General features: G+C 43.2%; 1 protein-coding gene across 5 annotated transcripts in view; it reads left to right on the forward strand.

Moving 5' to 3' along the window:
• Positions 1-26,171, forward strand: part of DCLK1 (doublecortin like kinase 1) — a 1,453,755-nt gene that overhangs the window by 1,324,096 nt on the left and 103,488 nt on the right. For all 5 annotated transcript variants that reach the window (XM_069640761.1, XM_069640762.1, XM_069640764.1 and 2 more), the window contains 3 exons: positions 15,930-16,063; positions 20,709-20,786; positions 22,325-22,421. In XM_069640761.1, coding sequence (XP_069496862.1) covers positions 15,930-16,063; positions 20,709-20,786; positions 22,325-22,421 — 309 coding nt within the window. The remainder of the gene's footprint in view (positions 1-15,929; positions 16,064-20,708; positions 20,787-22,324; positions 22,422-26,171) is intronic.

The raw sequence follows: 26,171 nt of genomic DNA on the forward strand, positions 1-26,171 counted from the left end.
TCTTGGTCGTTCCTTTTTTTTACTGTCCCGGTCACACAGATATTGCGAGCTGGGGTACCAATAACAATATGACCCTCGCTTCGCTCAAGCTTATAACTATGGGCCCTGGGGCATTACCTGAGTCGGTAATGCCCCCGCCGCTCGGGTCATATTGCTTAATTGTATTTTCATTTTGGAGCTCTTGGCCCCCCTTGCCAGTCCGCCCCTGCCATGTATTGTGAAACTTGCATCACAATCTGGTAACGCACACCACCAGAGAAAGTGTCCTGTTGGCTTTGCAATGGCACAACTGCACTGTTTATTTGCTTTCCTGCTAATCTAATATCTGCAAGACGTGTCTCTGAATTTAATGTGAACATTATCACTCCTATTAAAAGTGTTTAAGCTATTAAATGCTGGGGTGTCCTAATAGCTGTGCACTAACCCCCAGAGAACACGTGGTCCGCCATCCACCATCTGCAAAGATCCCAGAAGCAGCTCACAAAGCACTCACAAAGCACTGCCATTGTTATCAGTAATTGGTAGCATGTGTTTGAGTACAATTATGGGTGTTGCGACCAATTAGCATTGTAGAATTGCACGGTTTTATTGCTTGATTAAATCGACAGACTACCTCGTTGGGAGTGCAAATGCCGTTGCAGCAACGTTTATATGCCTCCCTCACCTTTCGTGGGCAGCAGACTTTGCATGGTATTAAATGCAATGGCATCACCTTCTGCATCATCTCCTATTTCAGTTTAATTAAAGGTGTATATATTTATGAATGTGTGTATATATATTTTATCCATATATTGGAAATAGGAGAGGATATATAGACCGCCGCACTATAGTTAAGTTGTGTAGCGAGTTCCATAGGAAACCCGAAAATTGAATTGGTAATAATATTTTACTTGCATGGAGGATTCAGCTGATATTTTGCAAACAAAATGTTTATGACAGGCCCCTTCCACTTCCACCCCCACCCCCAGATTGGACATTTTGGGAAAGATTTGTTACAAATTGTAAAATGTACGATTTCTCATGAAGCAAGGCCAGGCAGCCATTCCCATGCTAAAACAACGGAGGCAAGCATATATCAATTGGGTGAAAGGCTTTCGACATATCATGTATCAGAAGGATGCTGAATCAATGCTTTGTAGTCTTCAAACTAAGGATAGTTCACGTTTTTGATCTTTGATCAAATACGTTGACCAACAGAGCGCTATGCAAGTGCAACCAATAGCGGGGCACGTGTGGGAGAAGCATTTGAAGAGCCTTTATCATAGTTTTAAGAACTTTGATGGTGATTAGTCAATTACTGTAACACATGGTGAGTCACCTTATTGATATACCCTTGACATCAGTTATATGATATCTGATGTGCAATTGTAAAAGCAAAAGCCTCAAATGTCCCTGTACCGGATGGTCTTTAGATCATGACTTTCAAATCTGATCCATTGCTTTGGGCAGAGGTTTTGCTCGATAAGTACAATATCATCATGAGACATCACATGTTTTCATGCTCATGGAAGGATGCAACAGTGGTTGTTATTTTTCAATCAGGGGATCGGCTGAATCCTTCCAATTATCGGCTGATATTGCTCCTGGATAAGTTCTGTACAATCTTCTCTATGTTCATTCTACAGGCCCTTAACATCTGGGCGAGGCAATCAAAATGTTTAGACTGCAAACAATAAAGGTTTAAAAAAAGATCTAACATCTCCTTAAATTACATTGTTTCGCGCTTATTGATAAAACAGGCCAAGGAAGCAAATCAATATTTATATTTTGCCTTCTTGGATAACAATAAGGCCTTTAATTGCATTATTAGATCCAAACTTTGGGAAATCATGCGATTACAGGGTTTCCCCTCTTCTTTGTTGGCCATGCTTCACGGACTCCACTCAGATACAAGGCTCTTGAACCAAATTGAACCAGCAGGGTAATTTTTCCAACTGTGTTTTTAGTATGATATGATATGATATGATATGATATGATATGATATGATATGATATATGACATTACATTTATAACGGGCCTATACACAAGTGTTTTCACAAGTATGCGGGGCCTACGCCAGGGATGCGTGCTGGCCTCCTTTCTTTTTAATGTGTATATTTCTGATAATGGGGATGGCCTTAAGAGTGTGGGTGTGAAGCCTCTGAGATTTGGAACTTACAAGATTGATTATCTCCTCTAGGCGGATGATTTGGTGTTAATTGTTTATGCACCAATCAGACTCCAATGTTCGCTAGAGGGCGTTAATCTATTCTTTAAAGGTATGGATCTTGAAGTCCAAAGTGCTTGTTATGAATCCCTTGAAAAATAATTTATGGAGGAAATCCTATAACTTGTTAGGTGAAAATCAGAAACTTGTTGTTGTGAAATATTTTAAGTACTTGGGTGGCCAATTCAGTTATAAGGAGTCTCACCAAGAACGTGGTGCCCGTAACAAAGCAAGTACGGCTACTGCTCCAGCACAGCTCTGATTACTTGATAAGCAATATGGGTGTTTCTCATTGGCTCCAGTGATTACTATGTATAACCAGAAGATCGACCAAGGTTGATTCATGGTGCAGAGACATCTGAGGAAGGTTGGGACTGGATAAAGACAAATCAAGAATTTGGAAGAGAGTTTTGGTCCTCTCTTCGTACTGCACCACGATCTACCACAAATTGGGGTTAATCTGTATACAGGCACGTATTGACTGGGGACATTTACAGTTAGTAAGATCAATACTACTACCACCAGAGTATACTTTATTTGCCATGCTTAAAGACTTGAGTAATAGTTCATGTAAAGTATTGAGTGGAGGGGTCTCATCATGTTCCACTTCTGCTGAATTTCAAGGGTTTTGTTGCGTTAAATCTGATCACCTTAGCTGTCCCTTAACAAAAAAAGTGACCATGAATTTAAAGGGGTTTGTTATACCATATACCAACTTCACATGATGTCCTCTTCCTCCTCCCCACATCTAGCTTTTTGTGATTTCAACCTTTTTCCTCCTCCAAATTGCTTTTTTGCACTTTTTGCTTTCGCATTCACCTGAAATTACTGCAGCAGTTGCTTGCATCGCACCCTCCAAAAAATTGCCTCTTTTCATTTCTGAAATGCCACTCTGCTGCAAAGCACCACTTGAGATATAGCTATAATTTTGGGAGACGGGGGCACCCGACTTCCCCATCGAATATTTTTTAAACTACTGAACGGAATGATCCTAAACTTGTCCCGGAAATGAAGTCAACGCTTCATGCCCAAGTTTTTCCTTATTGGTCCAATTCCCTCCAGCGGTTTTTGTTCTTCGGCGCGCAAACATGTGAACTTTTTTCTCTATGGAAAAATGAACGGGAGTTGGCTGAAACAGCTTTTTTTGCTTTCTTGATAACTTTTTCATTTTTTAATGCATCTTTCCTTGAATTTTCAGTCTGGGTGTGGAAAAGATCAGCCATACAAGTCAAAAGTTATTAGCAAAAGGATATCAGTATTTCTTATGGATCTAGCCAATCACCTTAACTATAGTGCAGTGATATTTGGAAAAAAAATGTTTCAGATTGTTTTAAATCTATAAACATTGGGAATGCCAATGTTCAGGTCTAATATATTATTATATCCCAAAAGAGTGGCTTGGCACTCGCCCATTGACCAATTTCCAGGCTATATGAGCCGGCATGGCTCTAGAATTTCATATAGCCTGGGGATTAGCCAATGGAGGAGGGCATGGCCATTTCCCCGGCACCGCTGGTGGCATGGCTGTTAGCACGATGCCCCTCTCATCACGGGTGCACCGACAGCCATGCAGCCAGCGTCGTATGGCTCTCATTGTGGTGTTCCTGTGAAGGATGGAAGCACATTGCTGAGAGCCATGCAGCCAAGGCTCACAGCGCGGCACACCCTCTCTGACATGAGTACCGCACTGCCAGTCATACTGCCAGCATGGCTCTCCTCCATGCTTGGGCCGCACCTGACAGACGTGGCCCAGAAAACCAAAATCCCTGGCTCCTTCCCCCCAGCTTCTTATCTGATAATGGTGGGCGGCAGAGGCCCCCTACCATTGCCTCTCACTTACATGCCGTGCCGCACATGAAAAAGGCTATCCGGGCATGGGAAAGCATCAGCCCCCCTTCCCCACTTCTTACCTTTTCGTGAGGGCAGGGGGCATCATATGACCCCAAGTCTTCACCAGGCTGCACCTGGCAGACGTGGCTTCATTTTCCTTAAGCTGTGCCCCGCCCTCCTCAGAGTGTTTGCTGGGAACTCGTAAGTTCCCACCAACCACTCCAGTCAGATTGCTTTTTTTAAAAAATGTTTCTTTTTCATTTTAATGCGACATAATAGCTGTATAGACCGCACCCTCGGGGCATACTGGGGATTATGGGCCCTGGGATCCTGTTAAATGCCCTTGCTGTTCTGGGGCGTTTAGCTTGATGTTCAGGACTCATAACTCCTGATACACCCCTAGGGCTAGGTCTATAAAGCATAATTATAATCTTATAAACCGAGGGAGGGGTCATTATCGTAGGATAATGCACCAAGGACCATATGTGGGAGAGGGTCTTAATCTCAAGTGAAAGTGGCCTCTCCCGAGGTCTACAAGGCTATCAGTACATAATGGTAGTAGCAAAATATGTTTGGGAGTTTTGGTGGTGAAGTAAAATTTTACTAATAGTGAGTAACGTAAATAGACAAACTGAGATAGCAAATGAAATGTTTTTTGTAGTGTTTAAATAGCAAAGTCGTCTTCATAAGTTAAGTACTCGAATGGCAACTTAGTTAAGTTGGAGTAGGTTTAACATGAGCATGCATGGGCATCATGGAAAAGTAAACGGCTTATCTATAAGAAAGTGAAGGCATAATCCTATAGTGTAGCTTTCTCTCTGGTATGTTAAATAGAACCTTGCCGCAAAGGAAGGTCCTCCCAGTAAGGAAGTGTCTTGTTGAAAGAAACCTTGCATGGAAATGGCATTGTGGTTTCCCTCTCTGCTTTACAATGCAGTCAATACCAGTAGTTATTGACTGTACTCTGGACATTCTGATTGGTTTAGAGAAGGTCAATACAGATCTCCATGTGCTAATGACCAGTAACAGGATATAAACTAAGAACAAACAGTGCTGACATTTTACCCCACCCTTTTGCATTGGATTGTGGTTAGTGCGTTAGTAAGTGTTAACATGTAAACTGCTTTCGGTTTAGTTTGCTTATTACTGTTGTATGTGTGAATGTACTACACATGCCATGCGAATATTAGTAGTTTGGTGAAATGTCGAATGAAAACGGCAGAAAACAGACATGTTATCGTGAGGTCGTTATTTTAGCAAGTGTGTCTGTATGTGTTAAGGTAATTTGATAAAAGGTCTGTGTGTTGCTATTTTGCTCAACAGTGATCCTGTGTGAGTGTTGGGAGCTTTGAAAATGCATGTTTGCTTCATGTGTCCTATATGCGGGTTACTTCGGGTTGCACGATGTTGATTTAATTTAATGATATGATTTTATATTTTTCTAGGGATACTCTTACCTTTTTTAAGCATTTTCCCCACTTATGCTATCATTTGTTAAAGGTAATATGGAATAAATTGCCCATGAGCTATGTTGTCTGAATCCCTTTGAGTCCTAAGGGTTTAATTACAGCACTCATCCTCTGAAGGTGTAACATCAGCAGACATGCCCGGCCATGAGGCTCCGCAGATCATTTCTGGTAAAGGCATTGCTTTTACCTCTTTGCTGATAGGCCTAGCAGCATTGTCTCCACACTGTGGTGCTGGGTGGAGATCCCGCAGGCCATGTGCAAGGCAAAGCCATCTGTATGAGGAAATGCCTGGTTGTGCTAAAGCTTATGTAGGATTCTGTAGGCTTTGAAGTGGTGGTGTTGGTTGTGAAGTGATTTGGATGTTTATCTCTGAAAAGAAAGCAGCTATGGCCACAGAGTTCGAATATCACCTCCCTCAATGCTTTTTGAATTGTTGTCTTTTTTTTACATTTGTATTGTTTTCCTTCGTTTCCCCCAATGACCATGTTGGGTTGAAGCTCATGTGAGCTTGCGCCAGCAATTAGGAAAGGCTGCAGCCATTCGATGCTGTACAACTTAGTCTGCTCAGCAATCAAAATCCCTTTACAAACAATGCCATTTTATAGTTGCGCCATAGAAAGTGGTATTTGGAACTATTTCGATTTTTTTTAAAGGCTTCTTTACTGAAATGGCACGGTTTATTTTTAACATCCCATAATGTATTTAGCAGGCAAACCTTAGGCTAGCTCAGTCTCAGGACAACCAACACTATATCATGACTACTTTTAACCATCTGGCCTGTGCTACTCTCTGCCCAGCTCTTGCCAGGCCCAATGCAGGGTCTGATGTCTCTGTGCATGTGTCATCCCATGGTGTAAAATGTAGTTATCCTGACATAGGGTGCTGGCTGATACAGTATGGAGTCATGTCTCAACCCCTGGAAAAGCGCCCACTGAAGTGTGGTGCACCCTGGCCCTTGTCCCTTGTAAAGATGTGGATTTGCATTATTTTAATGTGCAGTGTCTGTCTGCATGGTACGCAGGGTGAGTTTGGGGCAGATAGTTGCAGTGCCTCACCTAGCTCATGGCTATCTATGCCCCCATACAGTATCACACCATTCCAATGTCTCTTGCACATGAATGAGACCCTCATACTAGGAAGGGCTGCAGGGAGCTGGAATGGGAAGAATACAGCAGACGCCATTGTACCCCAATACGGTATCAAACCTTAAAAAAAGCTGTGCAGAAATGGAAATCACATGAATTACAACTCAGGAAAGGCCCCTTCCGTTCTTGGGAGGCACACAATGTTCCAAAGATGGTCAATACATTAAGGGGAAATTTGCTTAGCATGTCCCATGTTGGGTTCTCCCCAAAAAAGGTTGGTTAACATCTCTAATGGGCAGCGGAGTAGAACAGTTTCAACCCTAAGTTATGTGAAGTATTCAACAGGGTGAAACGGAAGTGTGAGAACATGACATGGAGGATAGCTCAGGGGCAACGTGCTCGCCTTGGAAGAAAAACGACACGGAGCAACACAGGTTCGATCCCCAGGTCCACGCTTAGAAACCTCTGGGTATTAAGTGCGTTATAAATAACCAATCATATCATAATACCAAAATGCACATCATAATGCATGATGGGAACGTGGGAAGTAGTGCAGGGGCAGTGCAAGTAACTGGCCATCAGAGAGGAGGGAAATCCTGGCAAGGCAGTAATCGCCGTAAGTAAGGGCAGTGTGCTAGTATATCAACTGCTACTGCCCCACGGTGGCGGGATTCCATGCTCTTAGCAATCAGCCCCGGGGCTGGATGTGGAGCATTGCCCCTCTTTCTCCTGCACACACCATTCAATGCAAGAAGGAGAACAAAAGCTGAGGTTAAAACAACACTCTGATTCGAAGCAGACAACCTTCAGCCCTGCAATGGGTCTAGAGGAGTATGAAATGGCAGTCTCGAAGGGCACTGGGTGGTGTGCAGATCTGGCGCGAAGAAACAGCGACTTAGTGGAAGAAAGCCCTAGACAAACCCGGCATAGGCAGCATTACATGTGGTGTACACAAGCCCCCCTCATGGCTGCAGCAGGCTTACTTCCAACCCTGAAGGTGAGTTAGGCGCTACATGAGCAGGAATTGCCTCCCACTCACTCCAGCCACTAGGGGGTTGTCAGTAGGGAAAATGGCTGTAACACAGCATGTCCACGGTGACAGCACAAAATGTTTGCTGCGTAACAATGTTCAGAAGCCAACGACAGGAAAATCTTTTGTGATGTACTTGAGCAGTGGTGTCAGATTTGGCAACTCTTCAGTTAAAGCACCCATCCAACTTTCAGGATAAACATGAATAACTTGAGTAAGGGGAGCTCAAGCAACCAAGCCCCCCTATCCATTAACTAGTAGAGCGACAGTCCGCGTTCTATCAAAAGGTACGGACATGGTTGACTCGTTTCCTCACACACAAATGTAAATGTTGGTAGATTGTTCAGAAGGTTAGCTTAATGGCGATGTGTAAACGGAGCAGGGACAACGCCGGGTCTTTGAAGCAAGGCCACGCAGAGCAACAGAGATTCGATTCCCGGATCCGAGCTTAGAAAGCAAACTCAGGTACGGTATTAGGTATGTTAAAAAAGTAATTAAATAAATTTAAATGATTTCTGGCACAAAGGGCATTTTTAAGGCTGGGCTTGATCTGTTTGGGTAACAAGTTACATATGTATTCCCAAAGGCAACAAATAAATAAAAAACTCAACTTGTTTGCGTTGTATTTTATACGCCGCCTTAAGATACAGTATCAGGCCTCAAGCTCGAGTGATTCCACAACAACAAACTGCTGAAAGGAAACTGTATGGCCATTCCAGCTAACAGTTCCTATTACTTGGTAAAAACAGATGTGTTTCATGAGCTGCGGTTTGCTTTTAAAGCATGATTTCTTAATGCATTTTTTATTGAACAGTCCTCCATGCACCCATGCTTTCTGTCTGCCGCCGTAAGAGGCACGTGGGAGCCCGCCTTGCGTTTATTTCAGACCCCCCCTGATGAAATCCAGTTGTGGAAGTTCATTAGGAGAGCCAAAAGAACAGACACAATCTGGGCCTGTTAAATGTCACATGGCGGCTAAAGGGGGGGGTGGGGGGAGCGTGCATAGAGAATGACATGGTTTGATGACAATTGGCACACGAGGTGCTGACATAATACATGCAGAGCCGCCGCCCATAGGGGAGCTTTCGCTGTCCTGTCATTGCAAAGACAAGTTCTTCCAGCCAATCGGGGCAGAATCCCGTTGCTGACATCTCTAAAAATAGGATGCCGTTCAGTAGCTTCAAGCAATTCATTCCACATGTGGGAAACCCTGCAGTGGCCTGATGGCAGCGTCTTTGCAGCAGGATGCGTGCTATTTTTCACGGTATTAGTAGCATTAGGGCAAACAATTGTCTCAGTGCTAAAAACATGGGGCCCTATTCATGGAATTTCTTGCATGGTTCAAAGTGACTGTGCACTGCTGACACAAACCCTGATTCATGGGACTGTGCAAACAGAGCCGGCCTTAGGGCGGGGTGGGCCGGGCGACCGCCCGGGACGCCATAGTCCCCCAGTGCGCCATTAGCCCCCCACAGGGCGCCAGCTCAGGGGAGCCATTCATGGTTGGAGAAGTGTCATTGTGCACTTAAATGCATTTGAAGGAGCGGGCGCATTTAACAACAATATGGTGCTAGCACCCTATTGAGATAATTAGCACCCTGCTCTGGGGCAGAAGTGGGGCGATAATCATCTTAATAGGGTGCCACAGCACCCTCTTCTTGGTAAATGCGCTGGCTCACGCGAGCTCATTTAATTTTAAAAGGACATTTCTCCCACCACAAAAAGAAACATTTGGTGCCTCCACCCATAACCCGGACCCCTGCAATTGACCTGGGGTGCGTCTTAAAGGGGGGGCTACCAAATTGTTCTATTTCTGGCCGGGGCGCTGCTGCCACTATAGGCCGGCAATGTGGGCAAAGTGTATTTTGTACTGCAAAAATGACGTTGCACTACAAAAATACACTTTGCACAGTTCCATGAATTAGGGTTTGTGTCGACGGTGCGAAGTCACTTTTTAGCAGTGTAAAGCCACTTTGGGCCATGCAAACAATTCCAGGAATCGGGCCCATAACTGTTCAATGCATTTTTGCACTAGGGCTGTGTTTGCCCTAGTGCCGTGTTTGCCCTGGTTTGCCATATGGAATGGTATTAGCACTAAAGCATACGTTGTCCAGGGAAAATACATTGAAAGAATCCTTATTTGCGCTAAGGCAAAGTTACTACTGTGCCCAATTGCCCTTGCTGCTGTGTAAGGTTTCTGCAATTAGACTCCGGATGTGCATTGTTGTTTGATGGCAGCATAAAGTGTGCCAGTTGCTCAAATCTAAAAATCATTTAGATTTTGAGCTCATCTATTGTCCATGAGACTAATATGGCCACGGGAACGCATTTTCCCATGGTTTGCCCTTCCTGTGCTGAGAGACCACAGGCCCCTCGCGCCTGCTACATGCCTGCCTTGTCAGGGCAGCTCCCTGGAGGTGTCTGCAGGCATGAATGCGGCTGGCGGCGGAAGCGGCGGTTTAAAGGGCAATGCTAGTGACTTTACTTCCAGGTCAAGTAACCCTGATCTGAGGATAAAGAAAGGGTGACTCACTCCAGCGAATGCCACAAATCAGAGGTCAGCCCGTTTATGAGCAGTTCCAGACCAACCAATTTACTCAAGTTGGATTATGCTAAAAGACAACCATTTTACTGAAACCCACAACTTGAATGTATAATAAGTTACCAAGCAAGGCAAACGAATTTGCAAGTTTGATGATAATTCCAGATAATATCAAATGTTGTTACATGCAGCTAGTTACCTGCAACTGGCACACTTTACACAGCGACATATGTGATGTGATATGTTATTCATAACGCGCTTAATACCCAGAGGTTTCTAAGCGCGGACCCGTGATCAAACCTGTGTTGCTCTGTGTCGTCTTGCTTCCAAGGCGAGCATGTTGCCCCTGATCTATCCTACCAGGTCTCAATTGGCATTTGGTGGCTTATTAAAAAGGACCCAGAGGCCTGGTGTACAGCATTGATGCACTTTCAAACAGGTGTAAAGTGCATTCTGTGACTGGGCTTCACCTCTACTTAGAGTTGCAGGAATAAACGGTAGTAGGTATTATCGCTTACACAGAATGCTTGGGCTCCTGGCTCTGCCTATGCTGCAATAGTAACCTATGTACTGTTAAATGCATGTGGTGAAGAATTGACTCACAATCGTGCAATCCGTAATTCAGATGTATCTCCTAGCACACAATGACTATGTGAAGCGTTGCTTTATGGGAAACTTTGGCTATAGACACAGTAAAGAATGTTAACACAGGTCTCGGCAACAATAACAGATATAAGTACAAGAGATAGGCTTAACTCTGAATTTGGTTGTACTTTTATACTAAAATATGCCTTTGCTACCCATTTCCACCCCTCAAGTCTTCCTCAAATAACAGTGTGTGCACCCACATGATGATGGCCCTGCCGGTATTACCCAAATTCGCCCAGTGCTATTCGATCGATTAAAATCAACCAAATTTGGTAATCAATATTTACAAGTTGCGATTTTGACCACTCTATCCTCATTGGCATATACTGAAGACCCCGCTTCTGAGAATGCCTGAAGGCTCATACTGAACCACGGTTGGTGATCTGGGTAGACTGGGAGAGTGGCGCCTAGTGGTGGGCACACAGCCTTTCTAGGAAACAGGCAGACGCAGAATGGTGGAGCGATATGCACGTTATCTACAATAGCAAAAGGGGACCTGAGAATTGCATACAAGCAAATTGCCCGTTCCTTGTGCCAGTTTTGTCATGAAAGCAAGCAATGAACCAAAAAAGGAGTAACTATGAAAATTACAACCAATTACTTCTCTAAGGAAGTGCTTTATGCAGGATTACTCCCACTTCAAGCCACTGTAATAATAGATGTTTATTTTACCCAGTTTAATGGTGCTCACTGTATTGACCTCAGAAACAAGAAGGGCTAAGGGGGCACTCCTGGGATTTCAACCTGTGCCTTGTAGGCCCAACACAAATGTCTTGGGTAGGCAGTAATCCCTCTGAGCTAGATCTAGAGAGATGGACTGGCTTCCGGTTGAAGTAGGAACTCCTTTTAATTGCTACACCTGGTTTTTAAGGTTGACATTACAATTTCCCCAAATACACGGACAACATCCAGAGAAATATCTCCACCAGCTCCAGGCATGTCTGCAGAGTGGCTAGAAGATTATCTACACTATTGAAAACGTATGAAACCCATTGCCCCTCCAAATCGGACAAGCAACCCCCTTGTAGTGCTTCAGAAAATCCAGCTGTCCAACTCATCTCGGCCCATTGGTTTTATGGACCCCTCCGCCTCTTTCTCTTGGATCTCACTTGACTTGACTATTTGCTCGAGCCCTCTCCTTTGTACTCTTCCTCTACCCCCTGCTTCCTCTTTCTCTCTCTGCGCTCCTGTCAGCTACTTCCCTCTGACCCGTTTTCATTCTCTTCCTGGACACCTGGCCATGGCGCCCTGCCTTGCCTGCCACTTAGTAGCAATTCATTTTGGAGCGTGTGCGATAGAAGAAATTAAATATATGTCATCATACACTCAACAAACACACGTATACTGTGAACTCGTGTGTTCTATCTCGGCCACCGTCCTTTCATGGTGTAGATTATCACAATGTGTTCCTTCCCCATTCCAGCGGAGACAGATCACGTGTACAGATGGGCTCCTATATTATCTAATGAGGTTGTGTCATTGGTGCCATAATTCTGATATCATCGTTCAAGAGCTAAGATTTGAATTATGATATGGTAGTCACTCAGAGCTGGTAACACTCATGCAGATTTGAAGTTATGATGAGAGTGGCAAAGCAACACCGCCCATCTTTGCGACATGGTATGTGCATCAATTGGGGCCAGTTAATAGGACAGACACATATGGATGAGTCTGTGGGGCTGCAAAAGACCTGACAGACTAGATTCATTAGTGTTGACATATTGGCACAAAATGCCCATCTTTTACCATTCAAGTGCGAAATGTGCAAATGCCGCTTCTGAAGGCCGCAGCCCTCATTTAGCACCACAGGAGTGAAGGGATCACCCATAGGTCAAGGCTGAGGACAGCATGACATGGAACTGGAAAGCATTAGTAAAGATTGGAGACCAGGGGCATCGAGAGCTGAGGCACCTTGAAAGCCTTAAAATAATGTCCTGTAGGTATATCACTGGGCTGGGGGATCCATCACCGCTCTCGGTAACTTGATGGTAGTCTGGGTTTCACAGAAAAGCTTCAAAAGAAAATGCAATGTATCTATCATAGGGTAACCAAAAAGAAAATGCAATGTATCTATCATAAGGTGACCAGAAAGAAAATGCAATGCATCTATCATCGGGTGACCAGAAAGAAAATGCAATGCATCTATCATAGGGTGACCAGAAAGAAAATGCAATGCATCTATCATGGGGTGACCAGAAAGAACATGCAATGCATCTATAATAGGGTGACCAGAAAGAAAATGCAATGCATCTAGTATGGGGTGATCAGAAAGAAAATGCAATGCATCTATCATAGGGTGACCAGAAAGAAAATGCAATGCATCTAGTATGGGGGAACCAGAAAGAAAATGCAATGCATCTATCATAGGGTGACCAGAAAGAAAATGCAATGCATCTATCATAGGGTGACCAGAAAGAAAATGCAATGCATCTATCATAGGGTGACCAGAAAGAAAATGCAATGCATCTATAATAGGGTGACCAGAAAGAAAATGCAATGCATCTAGTATGGGGTGACCAGAAAGAAAATGCAATGCATCTATCATAGGGTGACCAGAAAGAAAATGCAATGGATCTATCATAAGGTGACTGGAAAGAAAATGCAATGCATCTATCATAGGGTGAACAGAAAGAAAATCCAATGCATCTATCATAGGGTGACCAGAAAGAAAATGCAATGCATCTATCATGGGGTGACCAGAAAGAAAATGCAATGCATCTATCATAGGGTGACCAGAAAGAAAATGCAATGCATCTATCATGGGGTGACCAGAAAGAACATGCAATGCATCTATAATAGGGTGACCAGAAAGAAAATGCAATGCATCTAGTATGGGGTGACCAGAAAGAAAATGCAATGCATCTAGTATGGGGGGACCAGAAAGAAAATGCAATGCATCTATCATAGGGTGACCAGAAAGAAAATGCAATGCATCTAGTATGGGGATACCTTTTTAATGTTGGCTTCCAGATGGCGCTTTAGAACCACCTGGTGAGGCTTCATTGTTGGTATACAATGTTTAGTGAGAGGGGTGGCATGACAGAGTCGCACATTAACGGCACCTCCTGTGGTCTATAAGCTTATTAGCACATGGTATAAAGGTTTTGGAGTTGTGCTGGTAAAGTAACACAGTTTAGTAAACTTGATTGAACTACAATAATTTAAGATGGAGCTTCTAGTAGTTGCAATGCTGAAGTGGGTTTTCTTTTTAAAAAGTGAAGGTTTTGTATCAAGTTTTAGCTTTCACTTTGATGTGTTGAGTTAAGTGAATGCCCCACAGGAAGAAACCTTGTTCCGAAACAGCATTGCTGTTTTTTTTTTAATGCAGACAAATGTTTTCTGATAATTTTCTGGCTGCTTTGAAGTCAGAATGTCATGAATGCAGTCAATACTAGTAGTTATTGACTGCATTCCAAGCATTCGGAATGGTTGCGAGTAGGTCAATATCGATTTCCATATGCTAATAAAATGTAACACAGAATCCCGGGCGGTATGGGCATGTTATGCTGATATTAAGAACCACAGAATATGTCTCTAGGAAATAGGGTGGCCATCCCTGTCATATGCACTTTCACATTCTCCCTGCCAAGATATGCACACTGGTATTACAGAATCAAGGACATCATGACTTATCATCCCTAACTCCATATTCCACTGCACTCAAGCATATAACTGCTGTACTTTCCTGATCATACTTGCAAAATTAGTTCAAATGAACTTATATTCACCAAAAATACTAGAGGAACCCCTCGTTTGAAGTGTATTTCCTGTTGCTGGTGCGATCGTCTGCATTTGCTTTGTCTCGTGTGATCTGCCCACGATTACACAGGGGTCCACACAACCTTGTTTCTTTCAGGCTTGTAGTGTTGCTGGTAAAATGCCTAAAACCTGTACTTGCACATATTATTTCCACACCCACCCACCAACCCTCATGTGTCAATTTTAACCAGGTTTGGTGGCTTCTAAAGGTTCCATTTGGCGAACGTACACAGAAGGCAACCCACTGGCCACTGCAATGCAACTGTTTGACCGGTTTATAGTGACTTTTTCGAACGTCACATTTTCGAAATACCATTTTTTCGACACCAAAATGCCGGAAAAAAATTTAGAATTCTTTTTTAATTTTATTTTTAAAATGGGGGGTTCTCCCCAACCCCCCATTTTTTTTATTTTTTACACTTTTTTTCCGAAGAAAACCAAAATGAAACATGAAATAAAAAATAAGAAATCAGATTTTTTTTCACCATTTCTTTTGACAAAATGGCATTTTCGAAAATGTGTTTTCGAAAATTTGACTGGATACCTGTTTGACCCTAGTTCTTATTTTGGAGCACCTTGCCCCCATTGTGATTCTGATGCAAAAGGCTGCCCAATCTGAACAAGGAAAGATATGTGTCCCCTCTGTCCCAAGTGACAAGCAGACACTACTTTGCTCAGTCAAAGTGGTTATATTTTGCACCCATAATGATTTCGGTCCTAAATGACTCTTTATAGTGCTCAAGGGCCTTCTTACTCCCAGGGTACAATAGCCATTCCTAGGTCTGCTTGCTTCATAGGCCTGATATTGCAGAAAATAAGTACCAATAATGCCCCAGTGCACCCTCTTACTAGTGCTCTGCACCAATTTGTCTCAACTCTAAAATCAATCCATCAAAGGTTATTTTTCAATGGGAAGCACTAACAGTCGTCTGCCTATGCATCTTTTCAGCCTGATTTTCTAAACATCTGGCATCACCAATTGTGAAAGCATCTGAGGTCAACAATTACAAGGATTAATAACCTGCACATGAGATGCCATTGTGGGTGGCGCGTGAAGCTAGTAATGTCACACCTCCCTTAAAGAACCTTCCCGGGAGTCTGCCCCTTTCTGTTTTTTAAGTTGCAAAGCAGTACACTGGCATTTATTTATAACACAAGTATATTCAAAAGGGGACAACCAGCATTGGTGGTGCAAGACTCATGGCCATATGTAGGTTCTGTGAGTTATGGCCATTTGCTTATAGTCTGTCCCAGCGCCTGTTACGATAGTAATGACTTACATGCTTTCATTAAGAGAATACAAATCAGAAGGACCAACTGATTATTTATATGTGGACTTGAAACTGTTTCTTCTTTCCAGGTCTATGAGCACCAAGACGGCAGCAAATCGTTGAAGTTGGGAGACTTCGGGCTGGCGACAATAGTGGATGGGCCACTGTACACCGTCTGTGGGACCCCGACTTACGTTGCACCTGAAATCATCGCCGAAACTGGGTGAGGCTTTACATGACTCAAGCTCCTGAAACCTTGGCTGCCCGCTTATAGATCCTATATGGAATATGGACTTCTGGAGTAGATTATGTACTTATTAGGACCCCTGGGTATAATTCCTAACACAGCAGTTCTTATGATTGGTCCCGGAGGTACGAGAGCAGTGTAATCAGGAAGCAACGGGAAGTTGGTATTAAGCTTTACCAAACCTATCTTAAAGCAATGCATAGGTTTATTTATGGGCCTCATATGAACATTGTTTCAAGTCATTTTAAAGGATTACAAATCATTATCAGGGTTTTAGAGGTAATAACAAGGATTAGTACCAGCGAGGGACAATCAGATAGTATCGCTCGCTCTGATTGGCCCTCGCTTAGTCCCTACCAGCCTGACAAAGACTCACCTGACAAAGTTTGCAGCGCTGTGTCCCTTGGAGTTACATCCCTTTCTTCATCGGTCCACCATGAAAAGGGAGAAAGGGCTACATGCAGTCCCTTTGCCCTGATCAATGGTGGCCATTTTCTTTTTTTTAACCATTTTTTCAATGTTCACCATGGAAAGTGTGATGGGGCTGCACGTAGTCCCTTCTCCCTGATCCATGGCGGCCATTTTTTTGCTTGAGTTGCGAAACAGTTTACATGCTGTTTCTCAATTTGAGTAAAAATATGATTAGCCAGTACAATCTGCCAGGGTACTAATAGCAGTTAAACCCTCAAAGGGGGGCATTACCGGTTAGTAATGCCTCCCTCCTTGCATTCTATTGCTTTATAAATTGACCTGTTTTCAAGAAAGAGGCTCAATATTTAACACTGAATGCCCCACTCAGCGTAATTCTATATAATTATGATATTTGTGCATGAAATTATGTGGTATTTTAATACTGGCAGAAAACAATAATCCAGCAACAATACCTGTCTTGGGCACTGAAACAGTCTTTGCAAACCCTTGAGCATGCACATTTCTATATGTAAAAAAAAAGAACAGTGAGCAGGAAAAGAGTCTGAAAGCTAGGAGCTAATCCCCATCACATCACATATTATATTTCAGGCGGTACCCCGTCATTTTACTGCAGAATTATTTTACTGCATTTTTTTACTGAATGTTTGCTGCACAATGCAAGGGAGCGATTTAGATGAGGCAATATTGGACGGGGAGAGGGTGAGACGTGGGTGGTGCGTCTTCCCCAGCATTTTACATCAAAGGATTTGGTAAACAATGTGCAGTTATAAGAATGCAGTAAATACATGTGCAGTAAAAGTACATACAGCCGTCTCTGTGGTATTTAATAAGAGCAAAACTGGATACTAAGTAGCCGTAGGGCCTAATTATTAGTTTAGTTATAATTGGAAAAATAGGTGGTATTTTAAATACCAGCTGTTTTAAATGTGTTGACATCGAATGGAATATTTACTGCATTTGAGTTTTTTACCCGGTGTGGGATTTTCTATGTAGCCCATTTAGTAAGCATCCCATGTGCTCACGACTCATAATTAGGTGGTATTTTAAAAATAAGGGGTATTTAAAATACCCCATACTTTCACCACCCCACATATAATTAGGCCCTGTGTGAAAAGAGGAGGTAGAAAATAGGTAGACTTCATGTTTCCTGCATTCCTTATTAGAAGTCAAATTCTTCATTTACATATTTTGATAGTAACCGGGTGGTAGGGTATTAGTTTGCAGTGAATGCAGGAGGGTGGCTAAGAAGGGGGATTGACCCCTCTGCATACTGTAAACGCTGCCCACCTGTGCTTGACATAGGAAGGTCCTTGCTAAGAAGGGAATGAGAGAAGGAGTGTGGCACCCCTGGGAGCAGAGGCCTGTGTTCTCAGACAGAGAGCAATGTGCATGCTATAACATCCTCTCCACACTTTCCACTGGCAGCAGGGGTACCCCCTCAGACCCCTCTGGGAACCCTGAGTCAGACCTCATTGCTGCTTACCCGATACCTCTTTCGCTGTAACAGTTCCCTAAAATCTGGGCACTGGCACTGCCTCGGTCCTTCAGGAAATTCATGAATCAGCTCCCCTGTCTAGAAGCACATGCTGGCAGAACCGAAACAGCTGTGAATTGGAGCTGCCCAGTACATCCCTCGAGTTTAGAATGTATTGGGCAGCCCATCCCTCGAGTTTAGAATGTATTGGGCAGCCCATTCCTCAAGTTTAGAATGTATTGGGCAGCCCATTCCTCAAGTTTAGAATGTACTGGGACAGCCCATTCCTCGAGCTCCAAACGTATTGGCGCAGCCCATTCCTCGATTTCCAAAAGTATTGGAACTGCCAATTCCTCGAGTTTAAAATGTCTTGGGGCAACCCATTACTTAAGTTTCAAACTTAGGATATGTGTTTCCAAGGAAAACCTAGAGAAAGGAAAACGGACTGGCACTGCTCTCAATTAAATAGCAATATGTCTGGGGAGGGCATATGGCAAAAGTGGGGCCACCATGAACCTGTCAAGGGAATGGTTGATTAAATGTTGTGGTTTATTTAGCCCTTCATGCTGGATTTCTCCCACCTGCTAGCGCTGTTATAACAGGTGTTAATATACCCCTGCTGCAGGATTTGCAAAGTGCAGGCTGCCCTCATGTGGGAGAATGGCACTGCGCTCGTGGGCAATCCACCAGGGCGTGACCTCATAGTAGCTACTGTGTGTATGGCGGGGTACATGGCTGGAGAGCAGCTGCCTCTCTGTTTGCTACAGCTTCTTCCTTCCAAAGCTCAAAGAATGTGCCCTTTGTGAGCGGTGCTCATCTAGGCCGCCTACAGCTCCTCGACGCTGGTTAGCTTCGAGCAGTTTATTTAGTCTCTTAAGACCATTCATCAATCACTGGAAACATGCTAACAATGCCCAATTCACAGACCAACGATCAAGTGGTAAGAATGGACAGGTGCCATTGATTCACCAGGAAGAACCGCTCTTCCATTGCCAGGCTTAGAAGCTCCCTGTTAGAGGCCGTGTCCTAGCTACCGAAATGCCAAGACGCTCGGATGTTTAGTTATTGAGGCTAAGGCAATACCAGCCCTTTCCACCCTATCTGGTATCTTAAGACTCCACAATTCCTGGAAGTGATCTGTCGCAACATAAGAGTATCCCATGTCCGGCACTTGCACAATCTCAATGTCATTAGGCCTAGTAAGATCGTTGTCTTTGTCCTCCCTCTGTTTCCCCTCCCTTGCCTCGTCGCTCCTGAAACACTTGTGTATGGGTGTGTTATAAATGCCATATCATACCATATTATGCTGACCTGAAGTAATCTTTTTTTTATTGTTCAAGTCCTAATAAGCAATCACATTAACACACGCATCTGATTTGGAACTAAACAAGTTGCACCTCTATTGAACTGCCTGCTAAACACTTCTATGGCAATGGTCGATGGTTTGGGATGCAGGGAGATGATGTGTTGCCTTGATGGTAAATACATCTACAGGCGTTGTCTACCAAAGAGTTAATTTTCAGTGGATGGGAGATGATCATGTAACCATACTTGAGATTAGTTTTGGTGAAATGGCACTCATCTTCGTGTCTTTGACGGGGAAGGGATGAGGTTAGTAGTTAGGGTATTGTTTGTAACATAGACTAACATGGGCGTACTGATTTTGGTTGTTCAAAGCACAACTGACCGAGGAAATTGACAGACCACTAGTAGTGATAGGATTTCCCATCAAGCCTTTGCTTTATAGAGTTTGCCCACAGAAACAATGAGTGACATGCGCCAGTCGTGGCCATGTTATGTTCGCGTGTGTGTGCAGTGCCCAATGTGGTTGTATATTTTTTCTTGCAGATAAACTAGTGACTTATTAAAGAGCCGATCACCTGCAGTGCTAACATGTGGGTGAAATGGACCAGGAGTTGACTTGATGTTCCCTCATCCGCATCCTGCCTTTAATATCTCAGCCAAAGGGTTCCCCTGACATATAGTGCTGGGACTCCATAAAATGCAGCCCATTAAATTCTGAGGCGATATAATGCGAGGTGGTGGGCCCACCCTGCCTGTAACTGCCCACCATCCAAGTTAAGGGCCCGAGCGAAGCGAGGGTCTCTTAACGCCGGTGGCAGTGCCATTACCGGCAGTAGTCGGGTAAACTTTGTGGGTATATTGCCATTCACATCAATTTAAGTGATACGTGGGTGCTAATGGTGTGCTTAACTTAAAAAAGTTAAAAAGAAATCGTACTTTGCATGTCCGGTGCAGCACAGTATTTCTCTAGTCTGTTTTCCATGTTAATGACCATGATGTCATCTACATGGAAACTGGATTAAGGAAAAGAAGAGTGGCGCCAGACTGCATAGTAATACTTATTTTTTGTGTTTTTAAACATACCCTATGCAGGTGCTAAGGGGTGAGAGAGGAGCAGAGAAGAGGAAAGGCGTGCAGGCCAGCAGCTCTCAGGCTGCTCGGAACGCGGGCTTATACCAGAGAATACAGCATGCATTCCGAGCTTCTTGATCAGCCCGCGGCCAATTCTGGGTTGCTAATGAACTTAAATGTCACACCACCACATTGAAGTTTAAGTTGCCTTCTTTCTTTTAGCCCTGTCCTGTTAGTGGAGGCAGTAAATCGCTAGTTAGGGTGTTTATGCCATTTCCAGCAATGAAAAATACCACAGCATCCTTTGACTTAAATCCGCAATATGTTGTACGTTTGCAGATATGGCCTGAAGGTGGACATCTGGGCAGCCGGGGTTATCACGTACATCCTGCTCTGCGGCTTCCCCCCATTTCGTGGGTATGTATTGGAATGACTGCTTTGTTGTGCTGCTTTATGGTGGCAGCTGTCTCTGGTGTTCTTCCATTCCCTCTTGCTTGTTGCTCAATGGCAAGAGGCTTCTCATTCTAAGTCCAATTTCCCTGGAACTGGAAAGATCAATATTAAGCAATGGTGCTCTTTCCGGCATTCCCATCACACTTGTGAATAGCAAGGAACTCTATATAGCAAACAAGGTGGAACCAGGATTTCATTAATTTTTCACTGCATCCATAATACTGTTACGTTTGATAGCTAATTAGTCCGCACAGGCATGTTTTGTTGCATCTGAATTGTTCAATACAATTAGAACCAATCCCTTTTTTGTTGAGAATCTCCTTTTTACGATATTTAGCTCTTAAAATGATCACACATATAAAATCAAAAATCAATTCTCTTTTATTTAAATAAGTACAGAGTGGTATTATTAAGAGCAGCATGCCACATTTCCCATCATATGTATATAAATTAATAATTATCGTTTCATTTGACTTTTCTCAGCTCTTAAAGGTAATACATTAAACACGATTCCATGTAATAATGTCGCCATACAAAAATATCGCAGAAAAATTGTGGTTTTTTGTGGCGACATTATTGCATGGAACATGCAGGGGACACCCCCGCAACCCCCAATTTTTTTTTTTTTTGGTTTAAATTTTTTTTTGTTTGCCCCTGTCGCCATATATGGTCACCCAAATAATATCGCCACAACATTTTCCGGCGATATTATTACCTGATACCTTAAACACATATTTATTTTTCTTAATAGTTACATGGAACCTAGCTGCAAATTCTATTGCCAGCCCAACAACCTTCCACTCTAATGCATCACATTGCAACAATCCCTAACATAAAAAACATGGTCCACAGCCCAGTGTTTCGGCATCACGAGCGCTGGCACAGTATAACTCTCGAGCACTGTTATCGACCTTCGTCAGGGCAAGTAATGTTATCTAAACCAATTTCTCAATTCCTTTTTTTGTCAATGTTCTCACTGTAAAAAGCTCATCCTTGATTCGTCTGCCTTTAGTTCAGAATGTACCCTTACCTCAATACCTGTCCGTATTCTACCTCATAATATCTTTCTGCCACTTCCATGAACTCATAATATTCAACTTATTCGAGGCACTCATTTCTGAGCCGCAGGGTGAATCCTTAAAAACCAACTGCTATGGTGTCCTCTTTTCACATAAAGCAGTTTAGTGCATTTGCAAGCTGGCCTCTTGACACCCGGTGAACCACCACCCACACCTCTAAAATCTGCCCATTTATCTATGGGTGAGTCAAGATTGTGTTTAATTCCATTAGACTTTGAAACCCCATCTTTTCATTTCATAACTGCTATATCATCTTATTCATCCTGGCTTGTTGTCTAAGAGCCAAGAGGCCACATTAGGGGTGTAAATTATGCTATGTAACATACTATATTATTGGAATTCATAAATCACTGAAATTATAGCTTAAAATGGATGGCGAGAGGCACTTTTGTTAACTTATGTCTCATGACTTTGGCTTTGCAGAAGTGGAGATGACCAAGAGGTGCTTTTTGATCAGATTTTGATGGGTCAGATCGATTTCCCCTCGCCTTACTGGGATAACGTTTCCGACTCTGCAAAGGTATGTACGGCCTGCTATGAAAAGTCAGACGTTGATTCATTTTGACTTAATTTATTAAGTGCTCCAGTGCGAATAGGAGAGACATTGGAACTCTTCTTTTATCTGTCACGAGCAGCCTCCTTAGCTGATGGAGGAGGACTCTGGGCAGTGCCCCTCCAGGCTGGCCACAATCATACCAAGACTAACACAATAGAGTTTGGCTATCAAGAAGGGGTGGAATGTCAATTTCATGGAAGAGGCCTCAAATATCATGTATTCCTAATACGGCTGCATTTAAATAGTGATCTTTCCTCACTGAAGACCAAAGGTTTTGCTGGTGTGAGTTAGTGTTTATTTTCAGTTGCTTATTTCTAGAATCCCGGCAAGGAACAGGATTTGAATTAGCATTACTGAAGCGAATGGTAACGGGCTGAGCAGCAAACTCATACACAGGAACCCATGCTTTCTACACTGCAAAGCGCATATTCTTCTGCTGAAATCATCTAAAGTGTTTGTCTCTTCTGTTGCAGAACAGGAAAACACCTTTCCCACACATAAATCTCCCCAAAAGTTTTTTTTTTCAAATGTCCTTCACCACTACCCTATTTTATTCCATCTGATCAAGTGTGTCTCCTACGGGAACACTCAAATCTCACTTTTAGAAGTGAGACAAAAAACCTGTGCCGATAAAACAGAAGCATTCACACGGAAGTACGGGATAGTTTTAGGTTTTTGTTAAGAGTTTTTCCGACTTTTGACTTGCTGGTGATAAGACGCTTCAATGTACATCCAAATTGCAAATTTACACCGCCTGTATTTCAGAGCTTACCCAAACAACCTGCTCTTCGTGACTCACTGGTAGTGAGTGTACTTGGGTAGTGGGTTCCCAGTTGAAGGGCCACAACTGAAATTGCTATTTCCTTAAGTGCCAGGGTTAGCTTATTTGATATACACACCCAACAGTTTGGAATTATAAGCGGGGATGTCGAGATATAATAGCTTATAAAGCCTTTCCCTTCCTTTCAAAGCAGCTTCCACTCAGCCAAGCCTTTATGGTATATAGACCATGCGGAGGAGGATAGTGTTCTGGGGACGGCATCGCCCCCAGAGTGATTGATGCACTCCGAATGGGTCAGGGACAAAATCAGCTGCCAGATAATTTAACAGTCCAAATCTCAACAAAGATAATGAAACTGGGAATGTGTGTTGTTTGTCATTTTCACTTTTGCACATTTTGTGAAATTTAGCAATATCGCCAACTTAACGAAAGTGGCCACATTTTGTGAAATAAATGGAGTAGATTTGCTGTAAATACAATATGTAAAAACAAGGTTTGCGGTACTGCAAGACTGCTGAGGAATGGTCAGCAAGGGATCTGCTGCTTGAGATTTTCTGGACTATATTTGCGGAGAAAGTTTGCAGCAAAGGTTTATCTACAGCTTTGTTCTCTCACCAAGTGAGTTAAAAACTCAAGTAAAGATGTGTCTGAGGTTGCTGTTATTCTTGTTCAGAGGAGACTTTCCTACTATTGGGTGGCACCAGACTGATATGCAAATGGTTATCACTCCTTTGGTAAGGCGCAGCGGGCTAAAATGTGATTGAAGGCTCTCCTGAGTGGGCGCTGCCCCATAGAACCTCCACAGTAGAGGAACTCCCACATTTATGGCTAAGCTTGTTCTAAGATTTGCCTGGAAATATTACATATACATACATAGAGTACTGCTGTATTATGTATTGAAGAACTATGGTTTATTCTCAACAGCATAAGGACAGTATACCTCGGTATATCTATATACAAAATCAACAAAACCGAAATTGTGATTATCTTTTGAATTGAATGAGTGAAAATAAGTAGAGAAATGTGCCCCTTATGGAGCGTTTCCTCAGAATACTATATTTGACTTTATTTCCTTAAGAGGTTATTTAGGTCTCCCCTAATGTTTCTACTTTCTAGTGAATGTGTAGCATGCCAGGCAATTCCAGGTTGTGTGTTGAACAATGTAAATGGCCTCCATGTTATACGTGTAGGAGGCCACACAACCCCCTGGCGATTCAGGTGTTACTGCAAACAACTCCCACATGACATATTTAGCAGTGCACATCGCTTCTGGACAATCCCTCATGTATGCATCGTTTGACATCATAAAGGTTGCCACAAGTCCATGCTAGGCTATACTTGCCCATTAAGATTAGCCTTACCCCAGCAAACAGAAAATAGACAAAGGGTGTGCAAGGATATGTTCCATGTTCGCAGGCACAATGGGCCTCATTCATGGAAAAATGAGCATTGATCCCGCAAAGCCTGCACGCTCAAAACCACTTTGCGCTTCCCTGCGCGCAGAAGATTTTCTGCACGCTCTGCGTATTCATGTAATTTTTCCAGCGAAGTAACCCTATGCACAAGTTGCAGTCGGAACGCCCACGACACATCCCCATGCACAGCAATTCCAGCCATGTATACAGACCTTTGCGTACTCCTCGACCGCAAAGTAATGTACTCTGGCAAAACTGCATCCTAACTGCTACAAACAAGGCAGCACCCTAGCGACACTGCTAAGGTTCCCCCTTAACTATTCCAAGCACCCCATAATATGCGTACAATGTATCGTAAAGGTAGTAATTTCCCAGTAAATATGCAAGCAAAGACCCGTAAACTGTGTCTGCACACCGCTACACTGCTTACATGCACCCTCCAACTTCGATCAGAACAGCGACTGCGTGCACGCACCCCTAAATCCAAGTTCCAAGAGCAGTGCAGGTCAGGCATGTCCCTTTAATTGTGGTCAGGCAAGGTTGAGTAATCATCCACACCTACAGTTAGGGATGTTGCTAGGTCTGGAAAAGATCTGGGGCTACACTAATTTTGGGACTGTCAGGACTGGGGGCTAGCTTGCCTATTTGGTTGAAACCCCTGAGCTTCTATCCGGGGCTACAACCAAAAGACCCGGGGCTATAGCCCCCTCAGTCCCCCCCCCCCAGAAATGCCTCTGCCTACAGCCTATGAGCCGTGGTGCAGGGCCAACTCCTAAAATGACCAGTGAGTTTCTGATGATTGTGAAACACTGGGCGTGTGTGTGTGTGTGTGTACTTGAATATTTCCTGAACACTTGGTATTGGAGTGGTCGCGTACTGCGGATTAGCACGTTTTCAAAAGTCTCCGATCATTTCATTTGTCAGTTATCAAACAAAGGAGAAATACTTTGTATTGGAGTGATCGCGTGTGGCAAGAAACACGTTTTTGAAGGTCTCCGAACATTGAACCATTCAATTAAAGTAAAACTAACAACTCTTGAACAACAGATGAAGGGAAAATGAACCATAAGCAAGAGAGGTCATTATTGAATACTGAACTGAACTAAAACCTTGTGACTAAACAGAATTAAAGCAGTTTGAATCCGAAAAGAGGAAAGGAAGTTTAAATCCAGGCAAACCATCATATATTGAAGTGCTAATATGAATATAATTCTCAACAGTTCACAGTAAGCTGGAATCTAATATGACTTTAAAAGTACAGGCAAGCAATGGATACTGAAGCCCTATTTTCCGTGCCATTTTCAACTTGTGCGAAAATTACACATTTTCTGAACAAATATTTGAAAATAACTTTGACTGAACTGTGGAGAAAGGGATATTTTGTGTTTCTTTTGAACTGTGTCATTTGAAACATGGGGAATGGAACCCTGAGTACTGACCAGGAAAATGTCACTTCAAAGTTGCTTGAACTGTATATTTTGGAACTTGAGGAAGGGAACCCTGAGTCCTGACCAGGAG

Source organism: Ambystoma mexicanum, chromosome 7q, assembly GCF_040938575.1.
Source record: "Ambystoma mexicanum isolate Mex_15411 chromosome 7q, UKY_AmexF1_1, whole genome shotgun sequence".
NCBI classification, from domain to species: Eukaryota; Metazoa; Chordata; class Amphibia; order Caudata; family Ambystomatidae; genus Ambystoma; species Ambystoma mexicanum.